The 12,341-nt window shown below is 58.1% G+C and overlaps 4 protein-coding genes across 4 annotated transcripts in view; all 4 read right to left on the bottom strand.

Annotated features, from left to right (window-relative positions):
* Nucleotides 1-256: 256 nt before the first annotated feature.
* LOC114069047 (peptide YY-like) lies at nucleotides 257-858 on the bottom strand. Its single transcript, XM_027905590.1, has 3 exons — nucleotides 671-858; nucleotides 421-492; nucleotides 257-281 (listed from the first exon to the last, which is right to left on the bottom strand). Exons 1-3 carry the CDS (start codon nucleotides 856-858, stop codon nucleotides 257-259), a joined length of 285 nt encoding a protein of 94 aa, XP_027761391.1.
* A 4,144-nt stretch (nucleotides 859-5,002) lies between these two features.
* TMEM101 (transmembrane protein 101) lies at nucleotides 5,003-7,548 on the bottom strand. The gene is made up of 4 exons (XM_027905585.1): nucleotides 7,400-7,548; nucleotides 6,592-6,772; nucleotides 6,362-6,508; nucleotides 5,003-5,592 (listed from the first exon to the last, which is right to left on the bottom strand). The coding sequence occupies exons 1-4, from the start codon at nucleotides 7,534-7,536 to the stop codon at nucleotides 5,284-5,286; spliced, it is 774 nt and encodes a 257-aa protein (XP_027761386.1). The 5' UTR covers nucleotides 7,537-7,548; the 3' UTR covers nucleotides 5,003-5,283.
* Nucleotides 7,549-8,899: 1,351 nt separating this feature from the next.
* The window catches only part of LSM12 (LSM12 homolog), a 6,956-nt gene continuing 3,514 nt past the window's right edge, over nucleotides 8,900-12,341 (bottom strand). Inside the window, exons 3-5 of the mRNA XM_027905583.1 lie at nucleotides 10,003-10,112; nucleotides 9,603-9,729; nucleotides 8,900-9,147 (exon numbers count right to left, since the gene is read on the bottom strand). Of these exons, the coding sequence (XP_027761384.1) occupies nucleotides 9,055-9,147; nucleotides 9,603-9,729; nucleotides 10,003-10,112 (330 nt within the window). The 3' untranslated portion in view covers nucleotides 8,900-9,054. The remainder of the gene's footprint in view (nucleotides 9,148-9,602; nucleotides 9,730-10,002; nucleotides 10,113-12,341) is intronic.
* Nucleotides 10,123-12,341, bottom strand: part of HDAC5 (histone deacetylase 5) — a 35,611-nt gene continuing 33,392 nt past the window's right edge. The window contains exon 25 of the mRNA XM_027905578.1: nucleotides 10,123-10,183. Within this exon, the coding sequence (XP_027761379.1) occupies nucleotides 10,138-10,183 (46 nt within the window). The 3' untranslated portion in view covers nucleotides 10,123-10,137. The remainder of the gene's footprint in view (nucleotides 10,184-12,341) is intronic.

The following is a 12,341-nucleotide window of genomic DNA, read 5'->3' as shown; positions in this document are numbered from 1 at the left end:
TCAGACCCGGCGGTGCCCACGATCGTGTCTTTATTGCCGCTGCGGGGGCGTGCAGGGACCACGCGGGACCCCCCCGACAGCGATGGGGAGGGGACGGGGTTGGGACCCCCCCCGACAGTGGGACTCCCCCCGGCTCGGGATCTGGAAGTCCCCGACCCTCCAGAGGGGAGTCCCGCACTGGCCCTGGGTCCCCTGGGGAGATCTGGAGAGATAGGGAGGATTTGGGGGATAGGGGGACTGAGAGGGGGAAAGACGGTCACCACGCGGAGTCGTCGTCGTACCTGCGGGGAAGAGCTGGTGTGAGAAAAGGGGAAATGAGACCCCCAAATCCCCTTGGGACTCCAAACAACCCCGGGACCCCCACCCTGGGGTGCGGGGGACGGTGCGCGGGGCTGTGGGGACAGGGACAGGGACACTCACCGTGACCTGTCACTGACGGCCCCCACGAGCAGCTCCGTCACCGCGACGTCCGGGCTGGAGCGTTTGCCATACCTGCGGGACACGGGACACTCGCGTGTGCAACGGGAACTCCACGGGGGTGTGCACGAGTATGCAAGGGAGGAACCGCCGGAGGCCCCGGGCGTGCACAAGGACGGGCACGGGCGTGAAAATGGGGATTCGCGCGTGAAAAGGGGCTCGCCCACTCACGTTTACTGTCACTCACGCTCACCTCTGCCGCGTGACCAGGTTGATGTAGTGGCGAAGTGCCGAGAAGTACCGGGCCATCTCCTCGGGGGACGCGTCGTCCCCGGGGCTCTCGGGCTTGGCGGGATACGCGGTCGCCAGCGCGACCAAGCACAGCAGGGCACAGAGCGACACGGCCACCAGTGCGCGCCACGGCCGCGGGGACAGCACCATCTGCGGGAACACGTGGGAGAGGGGGGGCTATGGTTGTGTGTGGGTCATCCCCATCGCCCTCGGCTACCCCTATCACCCCCGGGGACCCCCATCGTCCCCGGGGACCCCCATCACCCCTGGGTACCCCCAACACAGCTCTGTCCCCCACCAAACCCCCATCCCCCCGAGGTATCTCACCCCCAAGGACCCCAACTCTTGTGGGAATGTCACACCCACAGGATGCCCCCCTGTCCCCCAAGGGGATGTGTCCCTCTGCCACCTGGGATCCCAGTCCCACTCAAGAGACAGCTTCCCTCCAGGGTCGTGTGTCCCCCCCCCCCCCCCCCCCCCCCCCCCCCCCCCCCCCCCCCCCCCCCCCCCCCCCCCCCCCATGCCCCATGGGACACCTCTCTCCTAGAGATGCCCAGAGTGTCTCAGAAGGGGCTGTGCCACCCCAAAGGACCCCAGAGACCCACGTCCATCCTAAGGGACACCTCCCCACAAGGGATGCCACATGTCCCCAAGGGAGGGGAGTGATTCTCCCTCCCCGGGGTCCCGACCTCCCCTCAGGGACCCCAGTCCCATCCCCGCACTCACGATGGTGGAGGCGGAGGTGACAGGCAGGGCCTGGTAGTGGGGTGACAGCGCCAGGGACACAGCGGCTCCCAGACCTGCCTGGGGTTTTTATAGCCTTGGGGGGGGGCTCCTGGCTCCTCCCTCATGCATGACAGACCCACGGGCACTCAGGACCCCAGTGATCCCCCTGCCACCACTCCCGGCCAGGGGACATGTGCCAGCACCTTGTCACTGTCCCTTGGCAGAGCCCCCCAGCCTGGGACACCAAGGGGCTGGGGAGGACAGAGCATGAGGGGCATGAATGGGACACGGGGACACGAGTGCAGCTACAGGACATAGATGGGGAAATGCCAGACCGGCACAGGACATGGACACAGATGCGACATGTCACCAGGGCACACAGGTACAGGTGTGACATGGAGCCAGGGCACACACACAGGAGTGACAAGCAGCCATGGCACAAGGACACGAGACATGGACATAGATGTGAGATACAACCATGGTGCATGGACATGGCTGTGACATGCAGCCATGGCACATGGGCACAGAAGTGGCATGCAGCCATGGCACAAGGACACACATGTCACATGCAGCCATGGCACAGGTGTGACATACAACCTTGGCAAATGGGCATGGGACACGGCTGTGACATGTAGCCAGGGCTCATGAACATATCACAAGGACACAGAAGTGACAGACATCCATGGCATAGGGACACACGTGTGACATGCAGCCATGGCACATGGGCATGGGACATGGACACAGATGTTACACAGCCATGGCGCAGGACATGAACACAGAGGTGACATGCAAGTATGGCACATGAACAGAGTCATGACAGGTAGGCATGGCACATGAACACGGCACATGGACACAGATGTGACATACAGCCATGGTCCGTGGGCACAGAAGTGACACAGCCATGGCACAGGGACACATATATCACATACAGCCATGGCACACACACATGTCCACAAGACAGCCTCAGGATGTGACAGTGACACAGGGACATAAGCCACACCCAGGGACACAAACACGGTACAGCCACGACACAGCACATGGGACACAACCCACAGCCCTGGCTAAAGCCACCCAGGGGGGACAGTGCAGAGGACAGTCCCAGCCCAAAGCCATGGCTGTCTCAGTTTCCCCAGACGGGACACAAAGTCCCTGTCACAGCAGTCCCCGCCACCACAGCCACTGTCACTGCAGCCCTCGTCACCGCCATCGATCGCTGTCACTGCCCCCAGTACAGATGAGGTGCCCTTTCCAGCCCCCCGCACCAGGGACACTAATCCGGTATGGATTTGCCATTAAGGAGCAATGACCGGCTCCCAGGAAAACTGAGGCACGGAAGGATCTGTTGGGGACGTGCCCACCAGGCAGGGGCCACCAAAGCCACCCTGTGGGTGCTGGGATGGGGAGGGGTGGCAGAAAGGGGTCCCCAAAAAAGCCAGGATGGTTCCAGCCAGATGCAGACGCATCTCCGGCCAGTGGGATGGAAGGGACATGGATCGTGGGGACACTGCAGGGTGACACTGGTCCAGATAGAGGGGACATGGCTTGTGTGGACCACAGCTCGGTGGCGTGTCACTGCTTTGACTAGAGGTGACAAAGCTCCTGGGGACCCCGCAGGGTGCCACTGTCCAGCATGGTGGGGACATGGTTAAGCGAGGACCCCATGGGGTGCCACTAGCCCGGCTAGAGGGGACATGGCACACGGGACCCCGCAGGGTGCCAGTCCCGGCCTTAGGGGACATGCTCCCCACTCCTGCCCCAGCTGTCACCCCGGCGAGCAGAGGCGAGGACACGGCTGGTGGCAGTGCCACTGCAGGCATCCCAGCCCCAGAGGGGTCCCCAGCTCCATGGAGGGGGTCATCCCTGTGGCGTGGCCGCAGTGTGACACGCGCCGGTGTGCGGCGACATGGGAGGGGGGGCCATGCTGCCCCAACAAGGCGGTGCCGGGCTCACGACAGCCTGAGGTGAGGGATGGAGCTGAGCCCTCCCCAGCCCCTGCAGCCCCCCCAGCCAGGCACCTTTCACATTCCTGCAGTCGATGCAGGGATGATTGGATTGAGAGGGCTCTGGACCCACCTGCAGCGTCCTGACACGTGTGTGGGGAAACTGAGGCAGCGGGGCTGGATCTGCCCCCTCCCCAGTAGAGAGCCCCGAGTGGGGGTTTGTCCCATCCTGGAGTTCAGGACACACTCATACCCCCACAACCCCATCACAGCAGCCATATCACCGTATTGCATCACAGATGTCCTCGAGCCGTGGTCGTGACAGATATCGGGGTGTGTGGGGGAAGGTCAGGGAGGGGACGTGAGGGCTTTCTGCTCCATTTATCCTGACTGATAGTAAACAGCCATTTTCCAAAGGTCACAGGATGGCTCTGCCAGCAGTGTCGGTGGGTGGACACAGAGGTGGGGGGACTCCCTCAGCAAAAATGGGACCCTGAAGGGGACAAGGCAGGGGGCCCCCCCCAGTTCTCCACTGGGCATTGAAGAGGTTGAGGAGGGTCTGAGAGTGAAGGTGCGTGGATGGAGCCCCTGGGGGGGTGCCGGGAGGGTGAAGGAGCCCCCCCACCCCGAGCAAACAGGGCTCTGCCGCTTCCCCGCGCTTTATGGCCCCGGTTCCGCCGGAGGCGCATTAGTGGCCCCCCGGACCCGCACCCCCCTTGGAGGAAGCCCCTTATCAGCCTTGTTTGCTTTTCCGGATGTGGAGGGGGGGGTCAGACACCTGCCCAGCCCAGGGAGGGGACACACACCTGCCCAGCCAGGTGACAGTACAGGGGCAGTGAGGACAGAGCTCGCGGAGACCCTGGGGGGCTGCCAACGGGGACCTCCCACCCCTTGCCAGAACACCCATAACCCACCAGCTGAGCCCCCCGAGTGGGCACGGGCAGGACACTCGGTCCAGGACCCCCCTCGCCCCCCTGCCTCAGTTTCCCCACTGAAGGGAGGGGAATACCCAGTATCACCCACACTGGCTCCCCCCCCAAGCCCCTCAAAGTAGCTTCTTTCCCCTCTGAGCCCCTCAAAGCAGCTTCCCCTTCAAACCCCCAAAACATCTCTCCCCACAGCAGCTCCCCCCAAAAGTAGCTCCACCCCAAGTCCCCCAAAACACCTTCCCTGAAGACCCAAAAAAACAGCTTCCCTGAAGCGTCCCCTCCACCAAAGCCCCCGAAGTAGCTCCCCCAAAGCAGCTCACCCCACTCCAAGCCCCCCAAAAGCATCTCCCCATACTGCAGTCCCCCCTAAGGTCCCCAAAAGCATCTCCCCTTAGTTCAGTTTCCCCCAAAGCCCCCCAAAGCAGCTCCCCTCAAACCAGTTCCCCCCAAACCTCCCAAAAGTGGATTCCCCTGAATCAGCTCCCCCTGCAAGCCCCACAAGAGCATCTCCCCCCAAACCTCCAAAAATGGCTCTCCCTGAAGCAGTTCTCCCCAAAAGCATCCCCCTCCAAAAGCAGCTCCCCTTCCAAACCCTCCCAAAACAGTTCCCCCTTCAAACCCCCCAAAGCTGCAGCCCCTCCACCCTCTATCAAACAACAGCCAAGCTCCCCCTGGGACAGCAACATGGAAGACTTCTTGTTTCATCAGTAAAAATATTTTTTTTTTTTTGGGGGGGGGGGGGCAGTGACACCCCTCAGCGGGGAGAGGGGCTATGGCCACACAGTGGCTGGCACCCCCCAGGCAGGACCCCCCCACACCCTCTCAGGAGCCCCGACCTCCGCCAAAATTATCAAATACAGTATTTACAAACAAACAAGCAAAAAAAAGTCAATGAATAAATAGCGGCAATCCTTAAAAAAAAAAACCTCTCCCACCTTTTTCCCTGCCCCTTTCCCTCCCCTTCCCCATGGTGTTCCCACTCATCCATCGGTGGCGAGGATCACCACGGCCCCAAAAATGCCAACATTCTGGCCGATGAGCTTCATCTGGTTCCAGAACTCCACACGGCGGGCAGCATGCCAGTAGCCCAGGTTGCCATCGATGAGCAGGATGGCAAGGGGCAGCAGCACTGCCAGCACCTGGGCAGCCACCCGCACGTAGTATCCCGACAGGAATGCCAGGGCCAGCAGCCCGTAGAGCAGGAAGAGCAGCTGCAGGGTCAGCTCCCCCCCCAGCAGGTGGTCCAGGTAGGCCAGGCGATCCTCAGTGCTGTGCTGCAGGGAGTAGGCCTGGAGGGAGCAAAGCGGGGAAAGGGGTGGCACTGGGAACACTCACACAAGGGTGTACCCCAGGGTTACTGGGGGGTGGCACTGGTGCCAGTGGTGGCACTGGAAACTGGAGTGCAGTGGCACTGGTGCCAATGGTGGCACTGGTAGCACTCATTGGAGACTTCTCCCCCAGGGAAAATGGGAGAAATGGACTGTAGTGGCACTGGTGCCAGTGGTGGCACTGGTAGCACTCAATGGAGGCTTTCCCCCCAGGGACAATTAGGGGCAATGGTGGCACTGGGAACACTCATGTGAGGGATGTACCCCAGGGATAACAGAGAATGGAGTGTGGTAGCACTGATGCCAGTGGTAGCACTGGTAGCACCCATCCAAGGTTTCTCCCCAAGGCCAATGGGAGAACTGCAGTGTGGTGGCACTGGTAGCTCTGATGACACTCCCCCAAGGCTCCCACCCCAGGGACAACAGGGGTCAAAGTGCCACTGGTGGCACTGGGAACACTCACTCAAGGCTCCTCCCACAGGTACAGTGGGGGAAAATGGTGCCAGTGGTGGCACTGGGATCAGTGCCCTCTGGTCTCTCTCAGGGACAATGTGGGGCTGGTTCCACCAGTGGCACTGGCAGCACTGGTACCATCCACGCAAACTTCTCCCATGGACAGTGTGGGGCTGGGACATGGTGGCACTGGAAACACCCACCCCAGGAGGTTTCTCCCCAGGGAATTGTGACTATCCCCCCAAGCAGCAGCAGGGCAGGGGTATGTCCCCTGTACCTGGCAGATGAGGTAGATGCCCAGGAACACTTGGCCTGTGGACTGCAGGGAGCGGCTCCGCGGTTTCTGCCGGTACAGCTCCCCAGCGCCGCTGGCCAGGATGAGGAACCCCCCGATGATGGCGATGGTCCGGGAGTACATCCGCACCTGGAGGGGGAGGGTCACCGTCACCCCCAGCCCCAGGGTGGGACTCTGGGGGTGTCTGTCACAGCCCAGGGAGGGGCTCTCACCTTCAGCCAGTCACCGTAGTGCACGTGCCCCCCAACATGGGCAGCATAGGTGGCCACGGCGAGCTGCAGGGCGGCCCCTAGGGCGAACCAGCGCCGCTTCACCCCGAAGGACATGAAGCTGGCACAGAGCACGGCCACCCCCATGTCCACGTACAGGTAGGGCACTGGGATGTCTGGCTTCCTGTGGGCATGGCAGCTCCAGGGTGTGCCCAGTGCTCCTGGGCAGGCTGGGCACCCCCAGGCTCACCCCAGACCCTCCAAACCCTCCCCCCAGGTCATAATTCTGCCAGAACCCTTCCCCACCCCCAAACTCACTCCAGACACCCCAAGCTCTCCCTCACTCCTCAACTCTGCCAGGACCCTCTCCTGGCCCCACAGAGTCCCATATTAGCCCCAGGCCCCCTTCGGGCCCCTCAGCCTCAGTCCCAGATCCCCGGGGCTCTCCTCCAGACCCTCATGGCCCCAGACCCCACATCCACCCCCAGCCTGTCACAGTCTCCCATCAGTCCCAGACCCCACAACCACCCCCGGACCCTCCCAGCCCAAGAATCACCCCCAGCCCTCACATCACCAGGACCCCTCCAACCACTTCCAGCCTTGCAACCACCCCTAGATCACTACAGTCCCCCATTAGCCCCGGACCCCAGAACCACCCCCGGGTCCCTAAAGCTCCAGTTCTTCTTCAACTGCCCTCAGACCTTCAACCACCCCCAGAGCCCACAACAACCTCCAGAACCCACAACCATCCCCAGACCTCGCAGCCCCCTCAGGCCTACCCCCTCCACTTCTCCCCCCTCCCGCCCCGCACCGGCGCAGGTCGGCGCGCTCTGCGCAGAGAAGGAGGCCGCTGAAGCAGTGCCAGAAGGGGAAGCGTGTGAGAAGGACGCCGCCGCCCGCCGTGAGCAGCCGCAGGGCCCGGCGCCGCCACCCTCGGCCCGCCGCCATCACGGGCCCCTCCCGCCGGAACTAAGGCGCCGGAAATGCCGCCCTGAGCTCGCCAACCAATCAGCGCCCGCCCACCACCCTGCTACGGGAAACCGTGCCCCAACCTAAGCCACGCCCCTTGTTTAGACCACGCCTTTCAATGAACTACGCCAATTGTCCTAAGCCACGCCCCTTGCCGTGCCAGTCTCCAATTCCAAGCTACCCCTTGACGTTAAACCACGCTCTCGTGTTAAGCCACGCCCCCGCTATAAACCACACTCATCTGTGCTCAGCCACGCTCCTTCCTCGACGCACCAGTCTCTATGCCTTAGGCATGTCCCTTACTAAGACACGCCCCTTATACTAAACCCCGCCCAAGTAGTCAGTCAGTAAACCCCGCCCCTTTCCTAAGCCCCACCCACGATAAATTATTTCACTTGAAGTCATGCCCCATGTGGCTAAGCCACATCCCCTCCATTAAAATTGAACCTCACTCCAAGCCCTGCCCCTTGCCCTAAGCCCTATCCTGTCAATTGAAGCCCCACCCCCTCCACTGAGCACCATCAGACTCCAGTGATGGTTAAAAAAATTTCGGGTTTTTATTGTTTTTTTTTGCTAAACAAGACTAAAAAATTTTCCTTTTTTTTTCTTTTTTTTTTTTAAATTTTTTTTTTTTAATCTTTAACTCTCCTAAAGGCAGGGCTTGAATTGTTTTTTGACTCTGATCCATTTTTTTGGTATTTAAAAAAACCCCACAAAAACAACAAACCAAAAAACAAAAAAGGGGGGGAAGAGGATTGTGGCAAAAAAAAAATTAAAAAATCTAAAAATTAATAATTAATAATGAAAACGGGCAAAAAAACCTAAAAACATAAAAGAAAAGAGGAGGGAGAAAACCCCAAATCCAGGTTCTGGATGATCCTGGGAGGGGCATTAGGGGGGTTTTTTTGCCACAGTCCTGCTTGAAGCAGACAAATATTTAAAGAACATTTTAATATATATTCATATATATATTTAAAGATAAGAAAAATAAGACTAATTCAAGCCTTGCCCTGTGCAAACAAAATTAAAACGAGACCACATTGGGGTCCCGGGTTGGCCACCACAGTCAGCTTGTTAATTTTATTTTTTTGGGGGGTTTCTTTGGGAGGGAGGGAAAGGCAGAAACTGGGAGAACAGAAGGAAAAAAAAAAGGCCAAAAAATAAAATTAACAGAGCCTGCCCTGCTGGAGAGGAAGAAAATATGGCAGATAAAACCCAAAGTCTGTTAGTCAAGTAATGCGTGAGGAGGAGCTTTTAAATTATTCTCTTTTTCTCTGTTTTTTTTGTTGTTGTTGTGGGTTTTTTTTGTTGTTGTTTTGTTGGGTTTTTTTGTTGTTTTTTAAAGTTCTAAAGTTTGGAATTTTGAGTTGAGATTTAAAAAAAAAAAAAAAAAAAAAAAAAAAAAAAGGAAATAAAAGCATGGTGAAGGTGCCCCCGGCGCCGGCTCCTGGGAGGGAGGGGACAACGGGGACGGGGTGATCCCATCCCGAGGTGGCCTCAGGATGACAGGGACGTGTCCTTCTGTGTCTGCTGTGCTTGTGAACGCTGCAGGACCTTCTGGCTTTCCACGTCCCGGAAATGTTTCTCCACCTGCACAGGGAAGGGCAAGATGGAGAGGAAGAAAGAGAGGGCTTTAGTGAGGGAATATGGGGTGGGAAGGGGCTGGAATCTACCCAGGGATGGGCCACAGGTGTCCCCAGGGATGTGACACTCTCTCAGAATTCCCAGTGTCTCCAGTCCTGCCAATCCCTATTCATTATTTAATATAGCTTAAAAAAGGGTGGGAAGGGGATCTGATATGGGAAGGGGATGCCCAGGAGGGGCTGGAACCCACCTAGGGATGGGCCATAGGTGTCCCCAGGGATGTGTCCCCAGTCCCCCCAGCCCGTACTCACTATTTTCCGATGTGACCCAAAAATTATGGGAATGGGATTTGGAGGAGGAAGGTGACGCCGAGGAGGGGCTGGAGCCCACCCAGGGATGGACCATAGGTGTCCCCAGGGATGTGACACCCTCCCAGTATTCCCAGTCTCCCGTGTACTCACTATTTTCCGTACGTGACTCAGGGCACTTCCCTCTTTGCCTTTACAGTTTTCCACCTGGTACGGAGGGGCAATAACGACTTCTTCCATCACAACTATGTTCTTCTCCTGCCATTTACAGTCTTTAATGCTGCAGGGGAGGGAAAAACGGGATCAGGGAATGCTGCCTGACCTAGGAAAGCCACCACCTGCCCTGCAGTGTCTCACTGAGGGGGACAAAAAACCCCTCGGTTGCTCCAGGGTATCCAATTAGAGAGGGGTAGGAGTCAAGGGGATGGGATGTGCCAGGCAAAAAAGGGTACAAGTGACCCCAAAACAGAGCATGCAAGGGACTGGTGATCCCGAGGGAAGGGACTGGTGATCCCGAGGGAAGGGACTGGTGATCCCGAGGGAAGGGACTTACGTCTTATGGATAGTCTGGAAGAGCTGCTGCCCCTCCAGCGAGACACCAGCACTAATTGCATACGCCTGGCTCATCTTCTCCTCCTTCTCTGTCCGTGCTTTGTTGGCAAGCTGTGAGAACACAGGGAGAGGGAATTTAGCTGGCTGTCACCTCAGAGCTCTGAGGGGCCACAGGGACCACCCTGACACACCAATGCCATTCCCCATTGAATCAGGATAACAACAAACGTGACATCTCCACCCTCCCACCATTCCTTCTCCACACAATTCCAGCCTTTCTTGAGGCACTGCCAGCATCCCTCTGACATTTGGGGAATGTGGGTGTCACCTTTTCACACCCCACTTTCCCTTCCCCTCGGCCTTTTCCAGAACAATTCTGGCATTTTAGGTGCAAACCTTCCTCACCCCCAGCACAAGCCATCCCCAAAGCCACTCACCCCATTCCATGTGGGAATTGCTCACTCCAAGATCACCAGTCAGGCTTCCAAACTGGGCTCAACATTCCATAGGAATTTTCCTGCACCCCATGCCATCCCCAGCCTTCCCTGGAGGTGCCACAACCCCTCATCCATCTTGGGGGGCTGCCCCGAGGCTGGAGGACTGGGATCACCCCCAGCTACATCACCTGTGTCAAAGCTTCTCCCCACCCGGCTAGGATGGGTGGAATTGTGGCCCCAAGCACTGGGAATCACCTCTGCCATGCCCAGCTCAGCTTCCCTAAGCAGATCCCTTTCCCATACAGATCCCCTTCCCAAAGGGATCCTCTTCCCAGCCAGTAGATCCCCTTCCACAGCCAGATCAGATCCCCCTTTCCCATGTAGACCAGATCCCCCTTCCCCAGCCTGAGATTTAGATCCATTTTAATCAAAGCCTCTCTTTCCCAGGCCTCAGGTTGATCTTCCAGCAGCTGCTGCATCCAGATTTGGGAACAGCCCTGGTAAGAGGCCACCGGGAGAAGACTGGAAACTCCAGAGAAGTGAGGATGAAGAGCTGCCAGCCCAGGCAGCATCCCAGCATTTCCATCAGGATCCATCCCTGTGCTCCTCATCCCCCTGCAATAGGATGTACTCTCCCTACACATTCATGTTTCCTGACAAGAAATGGATCAGAACCATTGAGCTCTACAGCCTCCTGGATTCAAGCATTCCAAGGAATCCCAGCATTCCCCCTGCAGGGAGCACCCCCTGGGAGTGAGACACACACCTTGTTCGAGGCAGAATGAATGGATGAATCACTTCCCTGCTCCCTCTGGATGAATGACGAGAATTCGCAGCAGGGAGGCACAAGGAGAGGGTGAGGGCCACCGAGGGCCATGCCAAGGCCACCAAGGCCCATGCAAAGGTCTCCCAATGCCGGGATAGCCCCTTAACCCGCTCAGGTGCCAAGCACAGCTTGGGGGATCACCTCCCACTACAGCTGCCCATCCCTCTCCAACAGGGGTTCCAGATCCTGCTGTTTTTCAAGCCTTTGCTCCTAATACTCTCTCTCCACTGAGAACCAGGTAGAGTTCTCTGGAGCTCTGCTTCCTCTCCAGGGCCTTCCAGAGGAGCACCTGGAGCACCACAGTTCCTGTGTTCCAACACACAAAACACCAACATCTAGACCCCAAACGCCAAAATCCAGATCCCAAATTCCGAAATCTTCTCCCAGTACAACCAGTATCAGTCATCCATACTCCAGTTACGCAGCAACACCAGATCCTTGTGCATCCATGGGGAAGGAGAAGTGAGCTCAGGGCCTCCCAGAATCACCCCCCTGCCACTGGATTGGCAGTAACTCCAGTGGCTGTAACACGACCATCCCTTACTTCTCCACAATTATGTGGATGCTGGAAAAGACCAGAGCGTTGGAATTCCTGAGGAGAAACCCCTCAGGCTGTGCTCCCAGCAATGTCACGGGATGCAGTAACAGCCAACAGTCACATCTTGGTGGCAGTTGTGTCACCCGAGACCTCCGATGTGTAAATCCATCGGGAGGGGACGGACACCCAGCTGGAGCCACCTGTGTGACACCAACCACCGGGACAGGTGTCCCTGTGGGATGAGGAGGTGACAGCTGAGCCCCCCATATCCAGACCCCACACCTGGACTCATCCCAGCACCAAGGGCTTGGGGTCACCTTGCCTTTCTTTGACACTACCACTGGGAATCTGCAGCAATCCCATTCCAGGGATTCCTCAAAATCCATGTGTGCTTTGTCCCTTCTGTCTGCTGTGCCACCACCCAGCTTCATCCAGGCCCCAACCACCATCACTTAGAGCCAAAAAGGCAAAATCCAGGCCCCGGAATATCATCACCTAGACCCCAAAACGCCAAAATCCAGGCCACAAGCACCCTAAAA

Source organism: Empidonax traillii, unplaced genomic scaffold, assembly GCF_003031625.1.
Source record: "Empidonax traillii isolate 1590-97213 ecotype Southwest subspecies unplaced genomic scaffold, ASM303162v1 scaffold1167:size305969, whole genome shotgun sequence".
NCBI lineage: Eukaryota > Metazoa > Chordata > Aves > Passeriformes > Tyrannidae > Empidonax > Empidonax traillii.
This window is presented reverse-complemented; position numbering and strand designations above follow the sequence as displayed.